This window comes from Polistes dominula, unplaced genomic scaffold (genome assembly GCF_049000335.1).
Source record: "Polistes dominula isolate Pdom_NZ unplaced genomic scaffold, Pdom_raw_medaka contig_33, whole genome shotgun sequence".
NCBI lineage: Eukaryota > Metazoa > Arthropoda > Insecta > Hymenoptera > Vespidae > Polistes > Polistes dominula.
The window spans coordinates 4,347,519-4,368,772 of record NW_028300998.1 but is presented as its reverse complement, the minus strand read 5'-3'; the positions used below and the strand labels follow the sequence as shown (position 1 = coordinate 4,368,772).

At 32.4% G+C, this 21,254-nt stretch overlaps 1 protein-coding gene across 7 annotated transcripts; it reads left to right on the top strand.

The window, feature by feature from the left end:
- The first annotated feature begins 118 nt into the window (after positions 1-118).
- Positions 119-20,298, top strand: LOC107065950 (uncharacterized). 7 transcript variants are annotated; one of them, XM_089173560.1, is made up of 8 exons: positions 119-2,118; positions 11,774-12,273; positions 12,369-13,002; positions 13,083-13,646; positions 14,561-14,686; positions 17,294-17,426; positions 18,500-18,662; positions 18,948-20,298. In XM_089173560.1, the coding sequence occupies exons 2-8, from the start codon at positions 11,777-11,779 to the stop codon at positions 19,039-19,041; spliced, it is 2,211 nt and encodes a 736-aa protein (XP_089029686.1). In that variant the 5' UTR covers positions 119-2,118; positions 11,774-11,776; the 3' UTR covers positions 19,042-20,298. The 7 variants fall into 7 exon arrangements, with proteins under 7 accessions (XP_089029686.1, XP_089029690.1, XP_089029688.1 ...); XM_015320098.2 differs by lacking the exon at positions 119-2,118 and adding an exon at positions 9,639-10,406 and having other exon boundaries at positions 13,083-13,637; XM_089173561.1 differs by lacking the exon at positions 119-2,118 and adding an exon at positions 9,640-10,401.
- Positions 20,299-21,254: the final 956 nt, after the last annotated feature.

The following is a 21,254-nucleotide window of genomic DNA, read 5'->3' as shown; positions in this document are numbered from 1 at the left end:
GTTTTTGTCAAAGTTCTAAGATTGGAAGTGTGTGAGTGATATAAACATTAATGAAGAAAAGTTTAACGACTATTAAATTTACATTTAATTCATTTATAAAACGATTGGATATGATAATATATCGCAAATCATAGGTAAGTAAATGATAATTATAAATTATCATTAATAATATTATTAAACTTGTACGCATACCTTCAAAATTAACAAATATAAAAGTAAATCAAATTATACGATTCAAAAGCAAGTTATCGATCGAGTAAGTTAAACTGAAGATAAAGGCGGGAAAAATTTGAAAGGCTTTTTTAGTAGGGGAAAATATTGAGTAATTTTTGACGGTGTATTTTATTGTTAGTTCAAATTATGGAAACTATTGACCTAAATGGAGAATCACTCGTGTCAATCTCATTTCTGCTTCTTTAACAATAATGGCCGTCTCACCTGAATGTGTCGCACTCTTAAAACGGAGGGATCCAGTGTTTGTGCTCCGTTACTATAACAACGTCTCCCCTTTCTTTGATAAGAGAGATTCCATTCTCGATGCGTTCCACTCATCTACGGGCATGCGCCAGATTGTCTCTCTCGACCAAAAGAGAACAAAATCTTCAACACTGATTCTAGTTGGTTATACATGTAACGCTATCTCACACATACGTGAGAAACATATGTATAAAAAAAAGAGGAAAAAAATGTTGCGTAGAGTTTGAGTACTACTTTGCTCTTGTTTACTTTCTTCAATCCTACGAATTAGTACAGGTGATTACAAAATGGCGTCACATTTTCGTCAATCAAACTACCGCGAATAAAATGACATCGAGAATATTTCAAAAAACAAAATGTGTTTTATATATATATATATATGTATATATAGATCATTGAGATTTTGCTATGAAACGAAAAAAAAGATTTTTACGAAATGATAAGAAAAAATGAAAGTATTTACTCTCCTTTCCTCGTTCTCAGATGGATGGATCACAGGATTTATGATCTGAGAACATATAACGATAATTCTGATTGTAAACAAGGTGACGAAAAAGTTTGGTGCATCGATAAAGGATTACTAAAGAAGATATAAAATATCATCATGTGTACTTTCGATAATAAATTCCATGTTCTTCGAAGATGACATCCTGTCTGTGCAAGCTCGAACGATACGAAAACAGAGATATAAAATACCTTTTACACAATTTATGTACAAATTAGATCATTTATCGATGATCAAACTAACAATTAGTTATTTAAATAAACAAAGTTTCAATGGAAAAATATTTTTGCAAATTTTGATGCAAATCAATAATTGTTGTAAATTATTAAATGAATTTCTTAAAAATATTCCAAAACCTCAAATATTATCATGTAGATAAAAAAACATGAAAGTTTATGTAAATAAATGTATCGTGAATAAATCAAAAAAAATACCAAAAATAAATAGAGAATAAAAATGGTGGTAGAAAAGGGAGGTATATATAGACAAAATGGCGCCGAGGTGAAAAAAAAAGGGTAAAGTGAGTAGTGGACAGAAGGTGGTGATTGTCGATCAATATTTGAAGGGGACTCGGACCGAATCGTAGTTTCGATACGACGCTACCAGGCGGCAGCCGTGGTGCGGTATCATCCAATTCTCCATCTATCTATCTCTTTTTCTCATTTTATATTGCTCACTCTCGTGCACCCACCTTGGAAAGAGTTAACGCGCACCTGTGTCAAGCGCAAACACTCGCGAGGCGTCGCGGACGCACGAGCGCATGGAAAGAGTGCTACAAAAAAGAGTTAGACAAAATTTCATCCTGTTGACGTGAATTTTAAAAAAGAGAGAGAGACAGAGAGAGAAAGAGAAAGAGAGAGAGAGAGAGAGAGAGGGAGCGAATTAATAAAAAGAAAATTTCATAAAATATTTAAAATAGAAATTTAAAAAAATTAAAGAGTAAAATTCGAGAAGAGAGAGAGAGAGAGAGAGAGAGAGAGAGAAAGAGAGAAGATTTTTAAGAATAAAATAAAAAGAAAATAAAGGAGTGAAATAGAGAAAAAGATAATTTCGGAAAAATCTCATTTGAAAGGAGAGCAAGTACGACGACTCTTGCTGTTCATATTTTATCCTCTACTAACGGAGCCGTCACGAACGTAAGTTACGTTTTTATTTAGTTTATTTGATTATTGTTATTATTAATTAAGTAAATAAAATTGTTCTCGAACATCGAAACCACTTTCCATATTTGCAAAGACATTCATGTTTTAATTTTTATTTATTTTTTTTTTTTAAATACTTATATTACGATAAACACGGATATATCGGTAATAGTTTAAAAGTAGGAAAAAGGGAGAATCCACAGAGGAAACATACCAATACGCGACGAAGCTGCACGTGCTCTTCTGTTTGCTCTTGCTCCGGTCGATGTGTTCTCCATTATTCTTTTTTTTTTTCTGTAAATATATTTTCTTATTATTTTGTCACGTTTCCTTTAACTCTTCCTCCTTTCTTTCTAATCGTTTGTTGTTTCGATAACGAAAATATCTAGAAAAAGAAAAAAAAACGAAATAAGAAAAGCAATTGTGTTATAATGATCTAAATGAGTCTTACAGAATTTATTTTGAATTTTGTAATATTCGTTTTATCGAAAGATATTATTGTTATTGAAAAAAGGAAAAAATATCGATGTCTCAATATATTTTCGTCGTTTTCCTTCATCGATGTCCTTCATTTTTCTTCTTGAAAGAAGAACCGATCGAGGTCACGAATTAGAGAACGGGAACGACTCGAATGAGATCGACGGGAAGAGAATATCGAACGTTCAAACGCGTGCACGAATACGAAACACTTGTGTTTTATGTACGATCAAACTCAAGCACACACTTGTGTTTTCGCGTACGAGGAAGCCTATGCGACTCAACCTAAACGCAGATTCTCTCTCTTTTTCTTTCTCTCTCTCTCTCTTTTTTTTTTCTTTCTTCATCGATTTACATCGTGATTTATGTCCCGTTCGATATATATATATATATATATATAATATTTTTGGTTTCTCCAAATTGGACGAAACGCGTTTCGACACTATCACGCTCTTAGAAATCATTTTATTATGATCATTTACATATCATTATAATAATTTTAGATAACTCAGGTTTCATCAAATTTCATGGTAAAATCAATTTTTCGATTTCTTTTTGCTTATGCGAGCGTACGTGGATGTTTTGTATTATATATATATATAAATTAAAAAATTGTGGAGTATCCTTGACGATGGAAAATCCCGAGTAGGGTACAACGTGATCGTATCGATTGATTGATCGGATCGATATCATAAAAAATAAAAAATTCGATATCGTCGAGTACATCGGGGACAATTAATTTCGTGCTCCGCCATTTTTCTTTTTCGCGCACACTCACATGGATTTTTCTCGTTCTTGATTAGTTTTCTTTTTCTATTTTATTTTTTGTTTCTTTTTTTTCTTATATCATATTTATATATTATACATGTATCAACACTTCACAATGATCGATCTCATTTGACGATGAAACATGTCGGAGTCCACGCATTACGAGAGAACTATATTTTTCTTATTTTCTCGCAATTTGATGGGATGGGTTGGTGGAGATGAGGACAAAAACAAAATGAAGAAAAAAACAGAGAATTGAGAAAGGGAAAAAAAGGAAAGGAAACGTCGTGTTCCTCGCGAAGTCCAAGACGAAACTATTCGACGTTAGGAGGAGATATAACCGAGAGAGCGCAGATAATATTTTATTAATCATTAAGCACATAGCCGTCGGTGCGTATAAGATAATGGGAATAATATCAGGCAATGACGATAATACTGTTTGTCGTGCACGTTAATTATTGGTCTGCGAGTTTAGTCGCGAGACGAACGCCCCGTCGGCAACGAGTCTACCGTCTTTCATTTTCATTCTATTTTCATTTTCATACGTTCATTCAACAGTACTTTGCTGACCTGGCAATATCTGTTTTATCAAATTAATCAAAGTATTATACCATTATTCTCATATACTATGCATAGTAATCGTAATATCAAGATCATCTTCATTGAATTTCATCCTATCTTTTTACCAGTAAAAGAAAAGGATGATGCAAAAGAGATAACAAAAAAATGAAGATGGTTAAGAATGGAGAATAATTGTTCAAAATTTATTATAATTAATCTATCTAATTCAAACATATGCTTACGTATTTTTAAATAAAAATACGACGGGATCATATGAGATCTCACGTACGTTTTCATTTATTACTCGTTATTTAGTAAATATTGTATACGTCGTCGTTTCGAAAGCCAATATGTATTTTACGTTTAATTACTTCTTCTCTCTTTATCTCGAAGGAATCCTACGGAGGAATCGCGAAATCGTAAAATCTTTCTTACAAATTCGCTTGGCAAAATCGTCATGTAAACACGAGACGCGAATATTTCCTATAAAATTTCATTATACCCTTTTTCAAACAGAATCACACAGAGATTTTATTTTCTTTTTTATTTTGTTCATACAGAGAAACATATCATCGTCTTTTTCCATTTCAGACGAAAACAATTAAAGAAGATACAATACGCGTTCTTTGTTTGCACTTAATCACGCGTCGAGGCAAGCTTGAAAACGTTGTAAATTTAAACTCCTAATTGCGCCTATAAAATGAACGAACGAACTAACGAAGGCGTAGCCTTGTGGAGAATATTCAGTCATGTTAAAACAAGGAAGAAAATAATAATACGTGTTAAATATACGCGTTTCTTCGTTTAAAAAAAAAAAAATGATTTCTTCATGATTAACGTACATATACACTTAAATACGTGCTTTGTAGCGATAAGGAATATGATTTTATCATTAGATCTATTTCATCAATCCAATTTTTATTATTATCGATTGGTAGATATATATATTGCCTTGTAGTTGTTAGTAATTATGATTAGATATAAATGTCTGTGTACATTGTACTTTTTTTTTTAGATTTTTCGTTTAAAAAAAAATTTAATAAGAAAAAGAAAAGAAATAGAATAGAAAATAATAACAAATACTCGTACCAATAGAATATTTTCTTCATCTTATTAAATTTTCAATTCGAAGTGGAAAATTACTTGAGTATTAACCCGATTAATTACGCAAGATCACACGTGTGTCACTTTAAATCTTTGGACTTTCATCGAATCTTTTCCCGTCCCCTCTATCGAAGAAACGTAAAAGAAGGAAGGGAGTATGAAAAAAAAAAATAAAAAAAATAAAAAAAAATTCTAGATTTTCGCAAAGACGATAACGGGGACGTGTGCTCACGTACGCACGGTATTGCGAACGCATCAGATTCTCATCGGGTTTATGTTGTCCGCTGATAAGGGATTTCTACTAGAGTGATAAAAAATGGCCTCGTGTCATGTTCATAACGAGCGATGACGTAAACCCTCTTCAAGATCTTTCCATGTTTCATCTTTCTACCTCCCCCTTTATTCTCCCCCATTTTATTTTTATTTTTAATTAATTTATTTTTTCCACCATCTCTTCTTCTTCTTCTTTTTCTCCTCATTTATACTTATGTTTCATTTTCCATCATCACAGATATAAAAAACACAAGATGATTGACTTATTCGAGTAGCTATCAGTCATTATTTTTATTATTTTCCTCCTTTATCATATTTTTATATTGTATATTTTTCTAATGAATAAATGAATTTTATTATCCAGTTTTTCTAAGGCAAAACAAATGTTCTTCTTCGAATAACAACACCAAAGTTAATTCAAGATATCAAGATAAACTAGTTCCAATTAACGAGAGATCCATCGTTTTATTTTTCGTTTCTCTTGAAAAATATAAATCCAATAGGTCTATTCCAAAAACTTATTTCCATCAGTTCGTTGATCACTCCAAAAGAAAACAAAAATATTTAAACTAATAAATAATATCGAAGTATTACGCGAAAGAGAAGATTAACTCATCGAGATCTGTCATTGATCAGAAAGAGAATGATGGGAGTTTCGTGCCTTTACAAAGAAACATTTCGAGAGATTCTCAGACGCGTGCTCGCGACACCGTAACTATTCGACCAAATCGTGGCTATATTATTTGCATCACTTTCACCAGGCACTAATGTCGACAAAATGAAATTATTCGATCGATCAATAACGTCCATTCAGTTTCGACGAGTCAAACGTTTTTGGAGCCGATTAGAAAACACGAAAAAGTTAGAGGAACGCCACGGCCCTACACCTTCCTGGCGAATCCGACGACTGAAATTATCATTTTAGCTGATATAGTAGCTAATGTAAGGATGCAGTTTTATCTCTTATTATCATGGGAAACGAGATAAATCGCGATAGTGCCGTTTATTTTGACAAAGAGAGCGTGTGCGGTTGTTCGTGCCTGCTGTCTCGTCTGTTGAGAAGACCAACACTTATGTATATACCTGTATTATCCTTTTTTCTATCTCTTTTTCTTCTTTTCATCCTTCTTGTTCTTCCTTATCGTTATGTTTTCTTTCCTTTTTTTTAGTAGCCCCATTTAAAAGCAGTCAGATTTATTTTATGATTTCTACTTCAATGAACAATAAGAAAGAAAACGAAAGAGAGAGAGAGAGAAATGCAGGACTACCGTAAGAATGATAAGAAAGAATCAGGATTGTTCAAATCTTCTCAATTTTGTTCGGTTTTTAAATCTACCTGCTAGTTGTTGGTTTTAACGATAAGATGAGATTTCGGTTGTTTGTATTCTTGTTAATTATAAGATAGTGATCCAATTTAATTTTAGTCTCAATTTAGCACTATCTTTGATTTATTTTCTGATAAAGGTACAATATTATAATCTAAAAAGAATTTTTTTTTTCAAAGGTTATACGTCCAATTTGTTTTTTGCTTATTGACATTTTTTCTCTCTCTCTCTATTGATAAAGAATATTATTTTTTTCCTGTTTATTTGAAAAAACTCGAAGGATTATTATTGTACAACTGTCTATAATAAAAAAAAAAAAAAAGCTATGAAGTCTTTGCTTCGAGGAAAGATGCAATTCGTGCAAATGTCGATGCGTCGAACGTTCGTCATTAAATTTCTATTGAAAACTCGTCATCGGCTAAGTTTGCGCTTAATTTTGTTTTTTACGATAAGAACAAAACCTTTATCTGATCTTACACGTTGGTATATACATACATATATATATATATATATATATATATAACGCAGAAACGTGCGTCTTTATTTGAAATTATAAGTGGAAAGAAATGTTTCTTCGTATCAGTGTTCTCAAATATTTTATTAATTAGCATCATAATCATTAAGATACAAATCCCTTTACCTGTCAAATGATTATTATTTCCTAAATTATCGAATGAACTTCTGAATGATCATCCCTTTACATTTAGTCATGTGAAAAACGGATAGCGTTAAGTGGCGTGAATCATATCAGTATTTTGCAATAGATTGATTTGTTCATTTTTTATTATCCCTTTCGGAACGTTCAGCTTATACGATGTAGGAAATACAAGTTAAACTTCGTAAGATTGATCGAAAAGAACATACGATATTTCGACGAAAAGAATTATTCGCTAAAGTCTCAAGTAGTCATTCGGGTCACCTTATCGTTTTTTGCGACAACATTTTTCAAATCTTTTAGATCATGTTTGTTCATCTTCTTTCTCTCTCTCTCTCTCTCTCTCTCTCTCTCTTTCTTGTTTCTTTACTTTATTCGTGTGACTGTAAAAAAAGGTATACGTGTCAGAAACTCTTCCCTTTAGCCACTTATTTATAAGTACTTATATTTTCTTATCAGCAAGTTAAAATATTAGTTCGAGAACGATCTTACGATGATCATGATGTCTATCGCAACAAATTCTCCTCATCGAACATCGCCGAATCAACAAATGACCAAATACGTGAGAACGATTTTTTCAGTCAATGTATCGATTCATCTCGTCATTTGATTTCATCTTTTTGAGCAAAGGTTACAAAATTTTCCAAAGAAAATACGTATTTATCTAGATATATAAGTAATACTTATCTGTTTATTTTATTTTATTTTTTGAAATAAAGATCATTCAACATTTTCTCCTCGAAATTTAATTATTCGCTTGAGATCGATTAATTTAAATCTATCGAATTTTTTACAAAATATAAATCTTATCTTGCAACATACATAGATTCGTTGTTTCTATATTTTATTTTAATTTTATTTTCTACTTTTTATTTTTTCTTAATTACTGTACTTATATATTATTTTATTATAGAAAAATTTCAAGATAAAAATTCTGTATTCTTACGTATCTAAACGTTATCTCGTGTCAGTCTTAGGCATTTTTAACTTTTTATCTGCGGCTCAATCTAGTCCCTGGATGATTGATCGATCGATCAACCAAGAAGATCGATTCGTTACAAAACAATACAGGAACGAATTCGTGTTATGCAAGAAACGATTAATGAAAAGAAAATATCACTACGCTTAAGAATCTATCGTTGATTCTTCAATAAAATATTACATTGGTCATGTGTTTCACCAATTAGAAAAAAATAAAAAGAAATAAAGATAAAGAGAAATAATTAATTTAAATTATTGGTATCAAAAACGTGAGTGAATATAAATATCGTAAAATGAGTATAGAAAAACGATCATTTTAATGATTATTATATTAATCCTATGATTTAATAGCATGGATTAAACGATAAATCACGTCTATAATATCAACAACAAAATATAATTATTTATCAAGAATAGAATCGTAATATTTCGAAACGATCATCCCCTACAAACAAAAATGATATCGATGAAAGATAAAAAATGGCAAATGGAGTTTAGTAATGATGGCTGGCATGATGTCAACGTTAACATCGTCGTCATCATCGTCATCTTCGTTCCTCACTCCGATTTCATCGCCCTTCCCTTACCCTTATCTTCTTCGTTGCCAACTTTGATATGGACTTTCGATAAGAAAAATAAACAAGCTATCCCTCTGCTTGCTTTTTTTCCTGTCCATCGATTTTTCTCCCCCTGTTCCTCCATTCCAATCTTCCGTGTTTCTCTTTCTCATTTGAACTTATCCATTTTCTTTATACCTATCTCTTTCCAGTACACACACACCCACACTTACACCCGCACCCACACCTACACACACATATAAACGTTTCAATATATATATTTCTACATATTCTATTTCTATCTTTCTTTACCTATCGATTTAGTTTCTTTGTAAATTCATTTTTGTAATCGAAGAAAATACACAGGTACTTTCCCTAGTCGGACTATTTAAACTAAACTTCCAACACGACAAAAATCCAATAAATTCTTATTACTTAAAATTTCCTCGAATTTGAAATATTTCAAGCCTTCAATTGGATTTTCTGCTATTATTAATTATTATTATTTTTTGCTTTTTACCTACTCAAGAGCTTATTTCTAGATATCCCTAAGTTATCCCAAAAATGATTGAGCATAGAGCAATTGAAATTCAATCAGCCATAAGTATAATAATATATTGAAAGAGATTAATCGATCAATTGGGGAATGAATAGATCGCCAAGCGTTTGTTCGTCGTTCGTCGTTTGAAGCATCGTGTGTTTCCGATGGTACATGGACAGAGACAGCAGGCACAGGAAGGATAATATCGGAGTGACCAATGAGGTGCGAGGGTCCGCCCAAACGACTGCTCGAGTTACTTCCTCCAGCGTTTGGCTGCCTGTTGCAACGCTTTTCTCCCCTCTTTCCCTCGAATCGAATGGTAGACTGCACAATAAACTCTCTCTCTCTCCCTCTCATTCTCTCTTCTCTTCTCTTCCTCTCTTCCTCACTTTTTCATACGGATACTTAACACCCGCCATTGCTGAATCAAACAAAAGGAAAAAGCGGGAGAGACAGTATTGCTGTAGTTGAATGTAGTCGAGCGTAAAAAAAAAAGTCATATTTCCACTAACATTCCCCAAAGCTCTTCAAACTCTTTCTCTTCTCTCTTTCTTTCTCTCTCTCTCTCTCTCTCTCTCTATCTCTTTCCTTTCCTTCTTTTCGTATCTTTCTAACTCATTCGCACCTCGTATACCGCCTTGTGCAGCACCTCGAGTTAGGCTCTCCTCATCAGTTTGACTTGGTGACTCGAACGTTTCACTCGTGTAGGTCTGGTTCTTCCTACTTCTTTCTATTCCTTCTTCTTTTTCTTCTTCTTCTACTGCTGCTTCTATTACCTTTCCTTTCTCATTTTTCTCTTTCTGTCATTTTTGACAACTATTTATTATTCTTTTAAATATTTTTCTTTTCCTTTTTTACTTCGAGTTTGTACTCACGGATAAAGTGGATATACCGTGTGAAATGTTTTTGTGTACTTGTGAGATACATAATTAGACAGAGAGAGAGAGAGAGAGACTAAAGTGGATTAGTGCATGAAGAAATCAATTAATTACGAAAGTACAAACTATTTTGTTGAATAAATGCGACACACAGCTGGTGAGGTAATTTTGTTTGCATTTTATTTTGAAAAATGTTTACTTTTTCATTCTTTTATCTCAAGAAATGATTGTTTTTGTTAATTACATTTTACAAGCTAGCGATAAACTTGAATTTGTATCGAATACGTGCGAATATATTATAACAATAGTAAATATTGTTAGTTTATTGTAAATAGAAAGGATTATTTTTTTTTTTTTTTTAAGAAAAGTATCATAGTTATTGAGATAAAATATGATAAAGATATAGGATCATCTGTATTATGAATGACAACAATTTTATTCGTCTGATATGGAAAGTAATATTTTTTCAAATCAAAATTTGATTATATAGCATATCATAATGATATCAATATTTATTTCCTTGACATTTACCATATTTAAATTAATAAAATCGATATACTTCTAATTTTCATTTCGAATAAAATATTTATCGATTTTCTTACCATACTTACTTCAAAACACTATTCATTTTAAAACGCAAAAAAGGGTTAAAAAATAAAAAAAGAGAGATAGAGAGAGAGAGAGAGAGAAACACAATTCAACTTGAATTCCGATTTGTTTGAACTTGGATACGCTACCGAAAATTCATTCGTCTTTAATGAATTCAATCGGTGTAAAAAAAATAAAAAATAAAAAAGAACAAAATTAACAAGAGCTCATTAAAAATCAGTTTAAAAATTCGGTCAACTTGAAAGCGATCGTAAAACGTTTTTTTCGCAAACGATCTCGGCAAACTTTTCCGTAAAAATAATATCGTCGAAAGTTGTCCCGTAGAATTTTGTCCGTGAATGATCCGGCGGAAATCGTGCGAGGTCTTTGCCAAAGAAAGAAGAGTTGTGTCGCGTGCTCGTCGTAACCGGAAGTCAAACTAACGTCTGACGGATCTTCGAGCGGAAATGTGACGCGTACATTGTAAATAGAACGTCTCCGAACATTTTTCTGGAGACGGACGAGGTGTGTCTACGTTGCTCTACCTTCCTTTCCATCATACTTTCCCATTCCATTTATTTTATTTTACCTGTCCTGTCATCGTTCAACAAACTCTCTAATTCTATCTCTGTCCTTTTCAAACTTAACCAAAGGTGTCGCGTGCCCAAACGAGACTTCTTACTACTCCCCACCACTTCGTTCAAGGGGGATGACTAATATCTTTACACGTATTAATTCCTTTGATTTCCCGTTTTTTTAACTTAGTTTCGAAACATTTTTCGAGATTTGTATTTTTTTTTCTTTTTTTCGTGCAACATCGATCACCTATCGATATTTTTGATAATTTCAAAAGTAATAGGATGAATAATAATTCTTCGAAATTCGTGTATTTGTATTATATATATGTGTGTGTGTGTGTGTGCCTGTGTTTGGTGTTATAGGATATGATGAAGGAGACATTGGTGAAACAGGACATAAAGATAGAGTGGGAAGGGCACCATTCAGGCGAAAGTTCCCCTCAATTACATGTCACAGAAGAACCCTCTGATAGTCCGCAAAGTGTTATCACTTCGAAGAGACACGTTAGAACGATCACTACTGCTGGACATATTACGGAAAGTATAGCAGAGATTGAAGCTGAATCTCCGGATTCAAATGCTGTTTCGAGCGATCTTCAACAAACTATGCACCAACATCAGCATCAACACTCGGATCAAGATCAGCATGGATACCAAAACGAACAGCAACAACAGCAAACGCAGCAGCAAGGACAACAACAGTATGTGCAGATTTCTCACGCGAATAATACAGAGGAACAGCAGAGAGATGGTAACGATCAACAACATGTTGTCTATGCAACTAGAAACGGACAGGATGGGAGCGTTGAAGTCTCCGATAGTGCTGATTCAACGATAACTCTCACTATTAAACAATCACCTAGGTATTTATAATCATAATGAATATTAATTATTAAAAAGATTCTTGTAAATTTGTTTTAATGAAATATCATCATTTTCGCGATTTTTCTTAATAAAGATATGATAATACGGGAGGAACAACGGAAAGGAATGAAGTGGGGCGCATTTATGCGTACACCAATGAGAATCAGGATCTAAGGAGAGAGAATAATATGATCACGTTGCAAGTGCAAGACAACGGTCGTCGTGGTCAACAAACAACGACGCATCATAGGTACAGTCCTCGTGAGAGTAATCATAGTGCCAGCAATACAGCCAATAGTACACCGAGGTATCAAACCTCACCAGCTCTTCCTAATGCGGAGGATTATGAAACGTCAGGAATAGTTAGTCAGTCAGGAGGAAATGTACAGCTCAGTTCACCAGCACCCACTTATTCCCCGCCAATCGATGGCATACGAGCGAATCAACATCAACAGCAATTAGTTGCCTCTGGTTACTCCGACGCAGCTGTCGCTGCGACGATCAAATACGATACCGAAGTGGCCGTTGCCACGGAAAATATCAAAGTTTCGAGTACCTACACAACCCTCGAGACTGTTGCCATACCACCCTCGCAGACGGTTCAATATACTCAATATATATCGGGTAGTGAAACTTTTCAACAAGCTCCAACGTATACATATCCAAAGCCTTCGGAACTTTTTATCACTTACCCACCTACTAGTCATCCTGGACCCCGATGCGCCGAAGTTAGTATTTAATGTTCCAATCTTATTTACTATAGTGATATAAGTTGAGACTCTAACATGACATGTTTATTATTCAATAGGTCGTTTCTCCCAACAGCGCCTATATCAAAGGTGACCCAACGTTAGCTTCGTCCTTAGGCACGACACGTACAGTCTCTCTTCATTACGAACAACCAGGCTCCCCGGGATCTCAAGTTACTCTTTATGGACCTGGCACTGCTACGTCTTATCAATACATTAAACCTAGTAACGACTCATATTGGGCTACTAGTGGCACACCTTCACCTCCAACGTCTCTTGAATACGTTCAAACTTATCCCAGCGTGACAACGATAGTTAGCGACGCTGCAAATATGCAACTCTATTCGGGTGGTGGTTACAGTGTCGCAGCAGGTGCTGGAAATGGTCTATCTGGTCCCTGGCAAGCCCTTTCGGGTGCCGAAGAATCCTTCGATGGTGCCGTAATCGCGAGCGAACAAAAGGATTGCTTAAATTGTGCCAGTACCATGACAGGGTACTGGAAACGAGACGGTACCGGACATTATATTTGCAACATGTGTGGTGTTATCAACAAGATGAACGGCACCAACAGACAACCGATTAGATGCGGCAAGCCAAAACAGTCGGTCGGGCCGGTAAACATTGTGCGAATCTTCATTTTACAGATGTTACATTTTTAAATCTTTGAACAAACGTTCATGTCTCCTTTAGACAAAATTTGTCTTATTTAGAGAATCATGTACAAAGCTCAAACTTTTCTTTTAAATATTTTCAAAATTGCTTCATTAAATGCGATATTAGTATATTGTCTATGTTCAGTCGAAAGTTATTTATTAACATTTGTGCTAATTATTGTTCGTCAAACCAATTTTTAGTAAGCTAATAACATAAGAAACTAATTTTTCACTACTGATTGATGCTTTTTATGGAGTATAATGGTTTTTTTAAAAAAAAATAATTTTCTCTTAAATAAAAATGAAGATGTGGTTAGTAACTTTTAACTGAACACAGACGACATGTACGTTTGTTTTAATCTACAATTGTATAGTATTCGTGCGAATCATTGTTTACAATTAGTCACGTAGATAATTTCAGATATCTTAGAAACAAATGAGAAATAATTAGGAGATCTAATTTCTTCTTCATCTTTCTTGAATTTTTTTTAAGTTTTTTTTTGTCTCTGTTCGATCAATGGACAAAAAGTTTGACCATCGACGAAACGAGGTCAGCAATGTTTGTGCTGATAAATGTTCTTGTCCGTGGAACAATCTCACATGACTTCAATATTAAGTAATGTTTGTAGCTTTCCTTTACGTGTGCGTCGTCCCTCGCGTTGATCCAAGACAGTGAGAAGACGTTCGTTATCTTTAACCGAGCAAATAACTACTCTCGGAGCTCACGGCGGCTGTTGTTTGCTCTAGTTTCCTACCTGGAGAGCACACTCCCATTTTCGTGATCTCGAACGTCAAGCGACTTGTTAAGATTTTCTTTTAAAACATCACATCGTTCAAATAATCATCCTGTTAACAATAAGAATATTTTCATTTTTATATTACAGGCTAATGTAAGAAGGACAGGAGTGCAATGTGCAAATTGTAGAACTAGTAACACGACTTTATGGCGAAGAAACAACAACGGTGAACCCGTGTGCAATGCCTGCGGTCTTTATTTCAAATTACACAACGTAAGTATCAAATAATTCTACTTCTAAAAAATTCATTCACATTAATTGTTATCTTCAAATTTCATTTAAGAACTAAATCTTACAAATAATAAATATCTCTATATAAAACGAAACGATTTATGTATTTCACGAATAGAATGGAAACTTACGAAGAAAACGAGATGTTTACTCGAGGTGCACTTATTCGCGATTGATCGTATTGTTTGCACAATTGCTGACTAATTAAACACGAAAGTCTCTATAAAAATCTTCTTACGAAGAATTTTAGGAGAAGCTTCGTTTAACAGACCATCTTTAAGTAATGTCAAAGTAATAATCTTTTCGTTTTATTTCTTTACATTTTCAATTAAACAAATGATATTTTATTTTTCAACAAATTATTTGAATTAATTTAATCTATTTATACTTTAATTTTAAAGGAATAACATACACACAAACACACACACACATGCATACACAAACGCACCAACACAAGGTGAGTAACTGAGATCGTCTCTTTGCGATCGTTTTTACGTAAGAATGTGAAGCAAATAGGCTGATATCGGGCGAAATAAAAAGAATAAAAAATAGAAACGTTAACGCGGAACAATAAAAGACGCGGGTTAAAGTAAATGCAGTAAAGGCAGCAAATAAAGGAGGTCGAATCTCTTTCTCTTTTTCTCTCTCCCTCTCTCTCTCTTTCGCGGCAGTTATATGGTCCTGTGTACTTTAACAATGTGTCATCTCTTTTTCTTTTCCTTTTTACTTCCCTTCTTCTCTCTTTTCATTCTTTCCTCTTTCTCTTTTTCTCTCAGTCTCTCTTTCTATCTTTCTCTTTGCACGCAAGACCCTTTTTCTTGCGTGGGTTGACAGCAGTATATAAAGAGGCGCAAAGCTAGCAAACGCAAAATAAACAAGTCATCTCCGGTTTCTGCTCTTTTCGTTCTACTCCTGGAAACGAGTACCCAAACGATATCGAAAAAGATTTTTTTTGTTTTTGTTTCTATATTTTTTTGCCTGTCTACAACTCGCATACCTTGGTTGTTTACAATATTGTAATTCAATTGTAATTTAAAAATTAAAAAAAACAAAACAAAAAAGATATAAATTGTTCAGCAAATATATATGTGGGTACATATGATATGATGATGATATGTAAATCAATAAGTAAATATTATAATACTTATTGATAACGTTTTACAACAAAATCACTCGAAGAAGTTCGATCAATTCTATGTTGATTGATTTTTGATCTTATCGGTCTTGTTAAAATTACTTAACTTGGAAAATTGCATCGATGCATTATCTTACGTTGGAATTCGTTTAAATGATAAATAGAAGAAACAACAAAAGGGAGTTAAGAGTTGATTGATAAAAAATCGAATGAAATCGCGAAGAAAATAAAAAGGAATAAACAGAAAAATAAAACAAAAAGAATTGTTAGTACTTCATTCAAAGGTAATTAGGAAAAAAAAAAAAGGTAAAATAGTTCAAGTTGTTGCACAATAATTTTCTATCGATTCGCGATTGTCATCACTTCGAAGAAGACGTTTTTTTTTCTTTTTTTATAATTAACCCTTTTGAGATAGATGTGACACTTTACGACACTCGGACGGCACAGTGTAAATCATTTTTAATTAACATTAATCTCGTTGCGATTGGTCAGCTAGTTCTTATCGTAAAATTTTTGTCGATCGTTCAGTTACGATAAGAGAACCGGCTGGATTGTTTTTGTAACGTTCTTTCTTTGAAAACGCGTAAGAGTCGCGTCAGATTATCATCGATAGATCTTTTTTTTCTTTTTTTTTTTGTTGTTGACGTGGGGGCAGGGAGAGAGGGAGGATTTAATTTTCGATTCTTCAAAAAATTACTTCAACAACGCAAATAATAATCTACCTGTATTTCTATTATTGTTATTTCTATTATTTCTTTTTTGAAAATTTTATTTTGTCATCATACTTATCGTGAAAAAATCTTTGGTTACCGTTGAAGTGAATTGATCAAAATTTACATTGACCATATTGGAAAGTTTAAGAATTTTTCGAATAATAATGCAATAACATTAGAGTTGCTTAATAATTGCACTTTGTAATATTGTTTACGAGTATATACCTGTATTTAGAATTTCGATGCTGTTAGCAATACTTTTGGAATCGTTGATATTATTTTTAAATGCGAGACTCTTTTATACCAAATAAAAAATAAAATAAACACTCGTGTGGAAATTGGTACTGAAAACGATAGATATCTAGGTTTGTTTGTTGAGTTTCGGTTCAATCGGTCCAGCGAACCAATTTTTTTCACTAATCCTACTATTAATAATTATTGCAATTACTACAAAAATTAATTTAACGTTAATTATAAGAATTTTTAGAACATGATAATTCCAATAATTATTTACTTAAATCTATTATTATTATCTTATTTCTTGTTGTCACGTCTACGTTAAAAAATATTTTCCTATTATATTATATTTTAATAAAAAATAATATACTCGTACCATTTTTAAATAAATTATCATTACATTTTTTTTCTTCTTCTTCTTTTTCATATTATTCTTATTTTTTTTGGCTTCTTTTTTGCTGCATTAAGTGATACGTACAATAAATAAAAACACTTCAATTACAGGTAAATAGGCCGTTGAGCATGAAAAAGGAAGGAATACAAACGCGCAAGAGAAAACCAAAGAATCATTCGGGTGTAAGTGGGAATCTTCCAGGACCAAGTGGTATCAAGACCGAGATTAAGTCCAACTTACTCGGTGAGTCTCTGGTGAGCAAGTTACATTATTTCGCTACGATTTATTGACAAGAACAAGAACAAGAAAAACAAAAAAGAAATGAAAAACTAACCAAATAGAAATTCAAATTTCTTTGGAAATATTCTTTTTCTTTTTCTTCTTCGTCTTTCTTTATTTCCTTATCTCCTTTTCTTAAATGTCAACACACGTTTATTGTTTAATATTATTTTGAAAAATCGTTCGATTAGGTGTACCTACAGGTAATAAAAAGAAAGTATCTACCTTATACAAGAATGTAAACAAACGTACGTTCGGTTTGCCTACTATTTTTCTTTTTTTTTTTTCTTCTCGCGTTCGTTGGAAAACAAAAATCTTTTTTCTGTTTGTGTGTTTCTTTTCTTTTTCTTTTATTTTCTCCGTTTCGATTGAAAAACAAATCGAGCTATCTCGCACGACTACGATTTATTATCTTAAAGTACACAACATATTTCTATGTAGCAGTTAGAAAAATGCACGGATGTAATGCGAATTTCATCGCATCGATCGTGAAATAAATCGCACTATTTTCCTTTCTCTCTTGGATTCATATGATCGACATATAAGATAACGATAAGTGATTTTCCTTGAAATGTCGATCGAGGGAAAGAAACATACGGGGATGGGGGGGAGAGGGAGAGAGAGAGAGAAAGAGTTATTACTATCTTTCTTTTTATTTCTTTTTTTGTCTCATTTCAACCTCGAACTGTAATCTATTGGCAAGATGTTTTTCTTAAAGATGAACATTTCTAAATGAATATAAAATACATATATATGTATTTCTTTCGAAATAATGATATTAATAGTAATAGAAAAATATAATTAAATTTTGGATTCGTCATTGATAATTTAATGATCATTATCATTTAAATATTATTATTATTATTACTATTATTATTATTATTATTATTATTATTAATAACAATGAAATAATAACTTTTAAGATGATAATAAATAATAAGAGAAAAAAGAGAAGAAAGAACGAAATAATGAGATAAATTAGGAAAATGTTGAAAGTATTATCGATCGATCTTTTGTTTTGTTTGTTAATATTGCAGTGGACTCGTTGCAGTTGAACATGTTTGCAAGCGGGGGTGGGGGTGAAGGGGTAGAAGAACATTGTCTTCCTGTAGGTACACCAACAACGGCACAATTAGGGCATGCACATTCGCCCCTCACATTACCTACTGTCGCCGTATTGAATCGTCAAACTACCCTTACGTAAGTGAGCAACCCTCATTACGCGTAATCTCTTCTTGAAATATATTAAATTCTATTAAAGATTTATGAAGATCTAAAGAAAGAAAATAGGCAATCATTTGAATTAAATAACGTGTTATTTTTTTTTCTTTCTACTTTGCATCGTCCGAGTGAATCCAATTGTTGAACGATTTTGGTTTCTTTTGTATTTTTTTTTTTTTTTTTTTTATGAATTTGATGTACACATTTAAGTATGTATTTTTGTAGTATGTTATAACTAACGAATTTTTATTGAACGTTTTGCAGCGTGCCACCACTAGAACCAATCACTAGTCAGTCCAACGGTGACCTTGTTTCGGTCATAACTTCAACGACAACAGCCCATGCTGAGAGATCGTAGAATTGTTTTTTCATTGATCTTTTGTACAAGATTTATTAAAGAAGAAACTAAACGTATTTCATTAACACATCATTCAATAAGTCCCAGGTCTGACACATATATGGCAATATTGTTGGCAGACCCACATAATTTCCGGGTAGTACTAATCTTAAAACAGTACGTGTCAAAAATTGATGACATTCTAACTGTTAGTTTAGAGGTTACAATCGTTTTCGCAAGTTGCTTTCGAAGTGGGTGACGCGTTTGCTCACACTAGACCAGAAACAACAACACGTCAACGATTCAGGAGCTGTTTGTTCTTTGGAGCTGTTCAAACGAAATAAGAAGGATTGCTTGCGTTGGTATGTGACAATGGATGAAACATGGATCTACCACAACACGCCTGAATCAAAAAGATCGTCAGCTGATTGGACAGCAGCCGGTGAAAATTGTCCAAAATGACAAAAATTCAAAAGTCAGCTGTCAAGATTACATAAGGGGCATCGGAAAGTTACAAGAGCGTTGGAATGAATGTATCACTCTTGAAGGAGAATATGTGTTGATGAATAAAGTGGAATTTATAAAAAAAAAATTGGTTTTTCTTAGTTGGACCGGAGACTTATTGAGTGATGTGTTACGTAGGAAATGTTTAATGTTAGAGCATTTTCATTGGCTCCGTAAAGATGATAAAGAAGAAGAAGACTTCTTTACTTAAAGAAATAAACTCCGTTAAAGAAAAATCATTAAATACAATTAAAATATTAGGAGGATCGGAAAGTAATCAAAATTTATTCAATGAGTACACTTACATTTAGTTTGTGTCAATAAAAAATCGAAGGAATTAAAAAAAAAAAAGAAAGGGAATCGAACAATTACCTTTACGCTCTGCAAAAAGTGTTAGAAAATGATGGAGAAATGTTTTCTTGATTAGCATTTAAGATTTCATTAATAAATAAATGTTTTTCGCTATCAAATAAAATTTTTTATTACTTTTCGGTCCCCCTAATATAATGCAAGTTGAATAATGAAGAAATATTTTCTATAAGAAAAACGGATAATCGTTCGCGATACGTTTTAATTTCAGTGTTAATGTAATATATGGATATATGCGTTATTTAGCCTAATCACCTAACTGTATCATAACAATTATAACAGATTAAAGATATTGACATCGATACCAAAATTGATCTAACGACGATATTGACAAGATGAAAATATATTAAATCGCAGAGTTTTATAATTTAATATAATAATAAATTTATATACAATGTTAATGAACGAGAGTATAGTAAATTTATTTCAGTCGTTAAAACCATACTTGTAAGTGTCGACGTCAAAATTTCTTTGCTCGGTATGCTCGGTGATGAACATCAAATGTTAAGTAAAGTATTTTATTAGTATCTACTTAGCTTTGCGTGTATGTATAATATATGTATGTACGATTTATTAGCAATTCTTATATTCTCGTGATTATTTTTAACTAAATCTAGTTGCATGAAATATGCAATTTTTAGACGCATGTCTTTGTTGTTTTCTATTTTTTTTTTCCTCTTTTTTTCAATTTGAAATCAAATACAGTTATTACGTTGTACAAAACTTTTCCATTGGGATCTACTTTCTTCATTATAATTTTCACTAAAAAATTCATTATTCAGAAAAATGCAAAATTGGAAAGAAGAGAAAAAAGTAAAAGAACAGAATATCTACAGACAAGAAGAACAATTGAATTTTATGTTAAACTTTCAATTCACCTTATCATAATTTAATTTTATTAGTTCGTGTATTTTTGAACAAATAGACGTCTCTTGTAAATAGAACTCTACATGGCGACGTCCAAAGATACAAAATGTATTCCTTAAATTTTACCCAAAGAGTAATATATAATATATTTGTGTGCTAAGTGTGTAAAAATGTGAACGTAAAGAAGTACAAGAAATTATAAATAAATTTATTGTAAATCCCGAATAAAATACAAATCATTTACATCGCGTATGAAATATTCGGTAACCTGATGCCCTCCGCAATATTATTCCAAAGTAAAATTACAATAATTATAAAAATTTATTACAAATTAGCCTTGTGTTTCTTTATATTTTACATAAGAAGAAAATCAAAGTATACAAGTTGAATATTTTGAAAGGAAAAATAAATATCAAATGTAAGAGTAATAATACATGGATAATGTCATAACTTACATTTGGGTATACATGTAATATTAGTTAATATTATTCTAA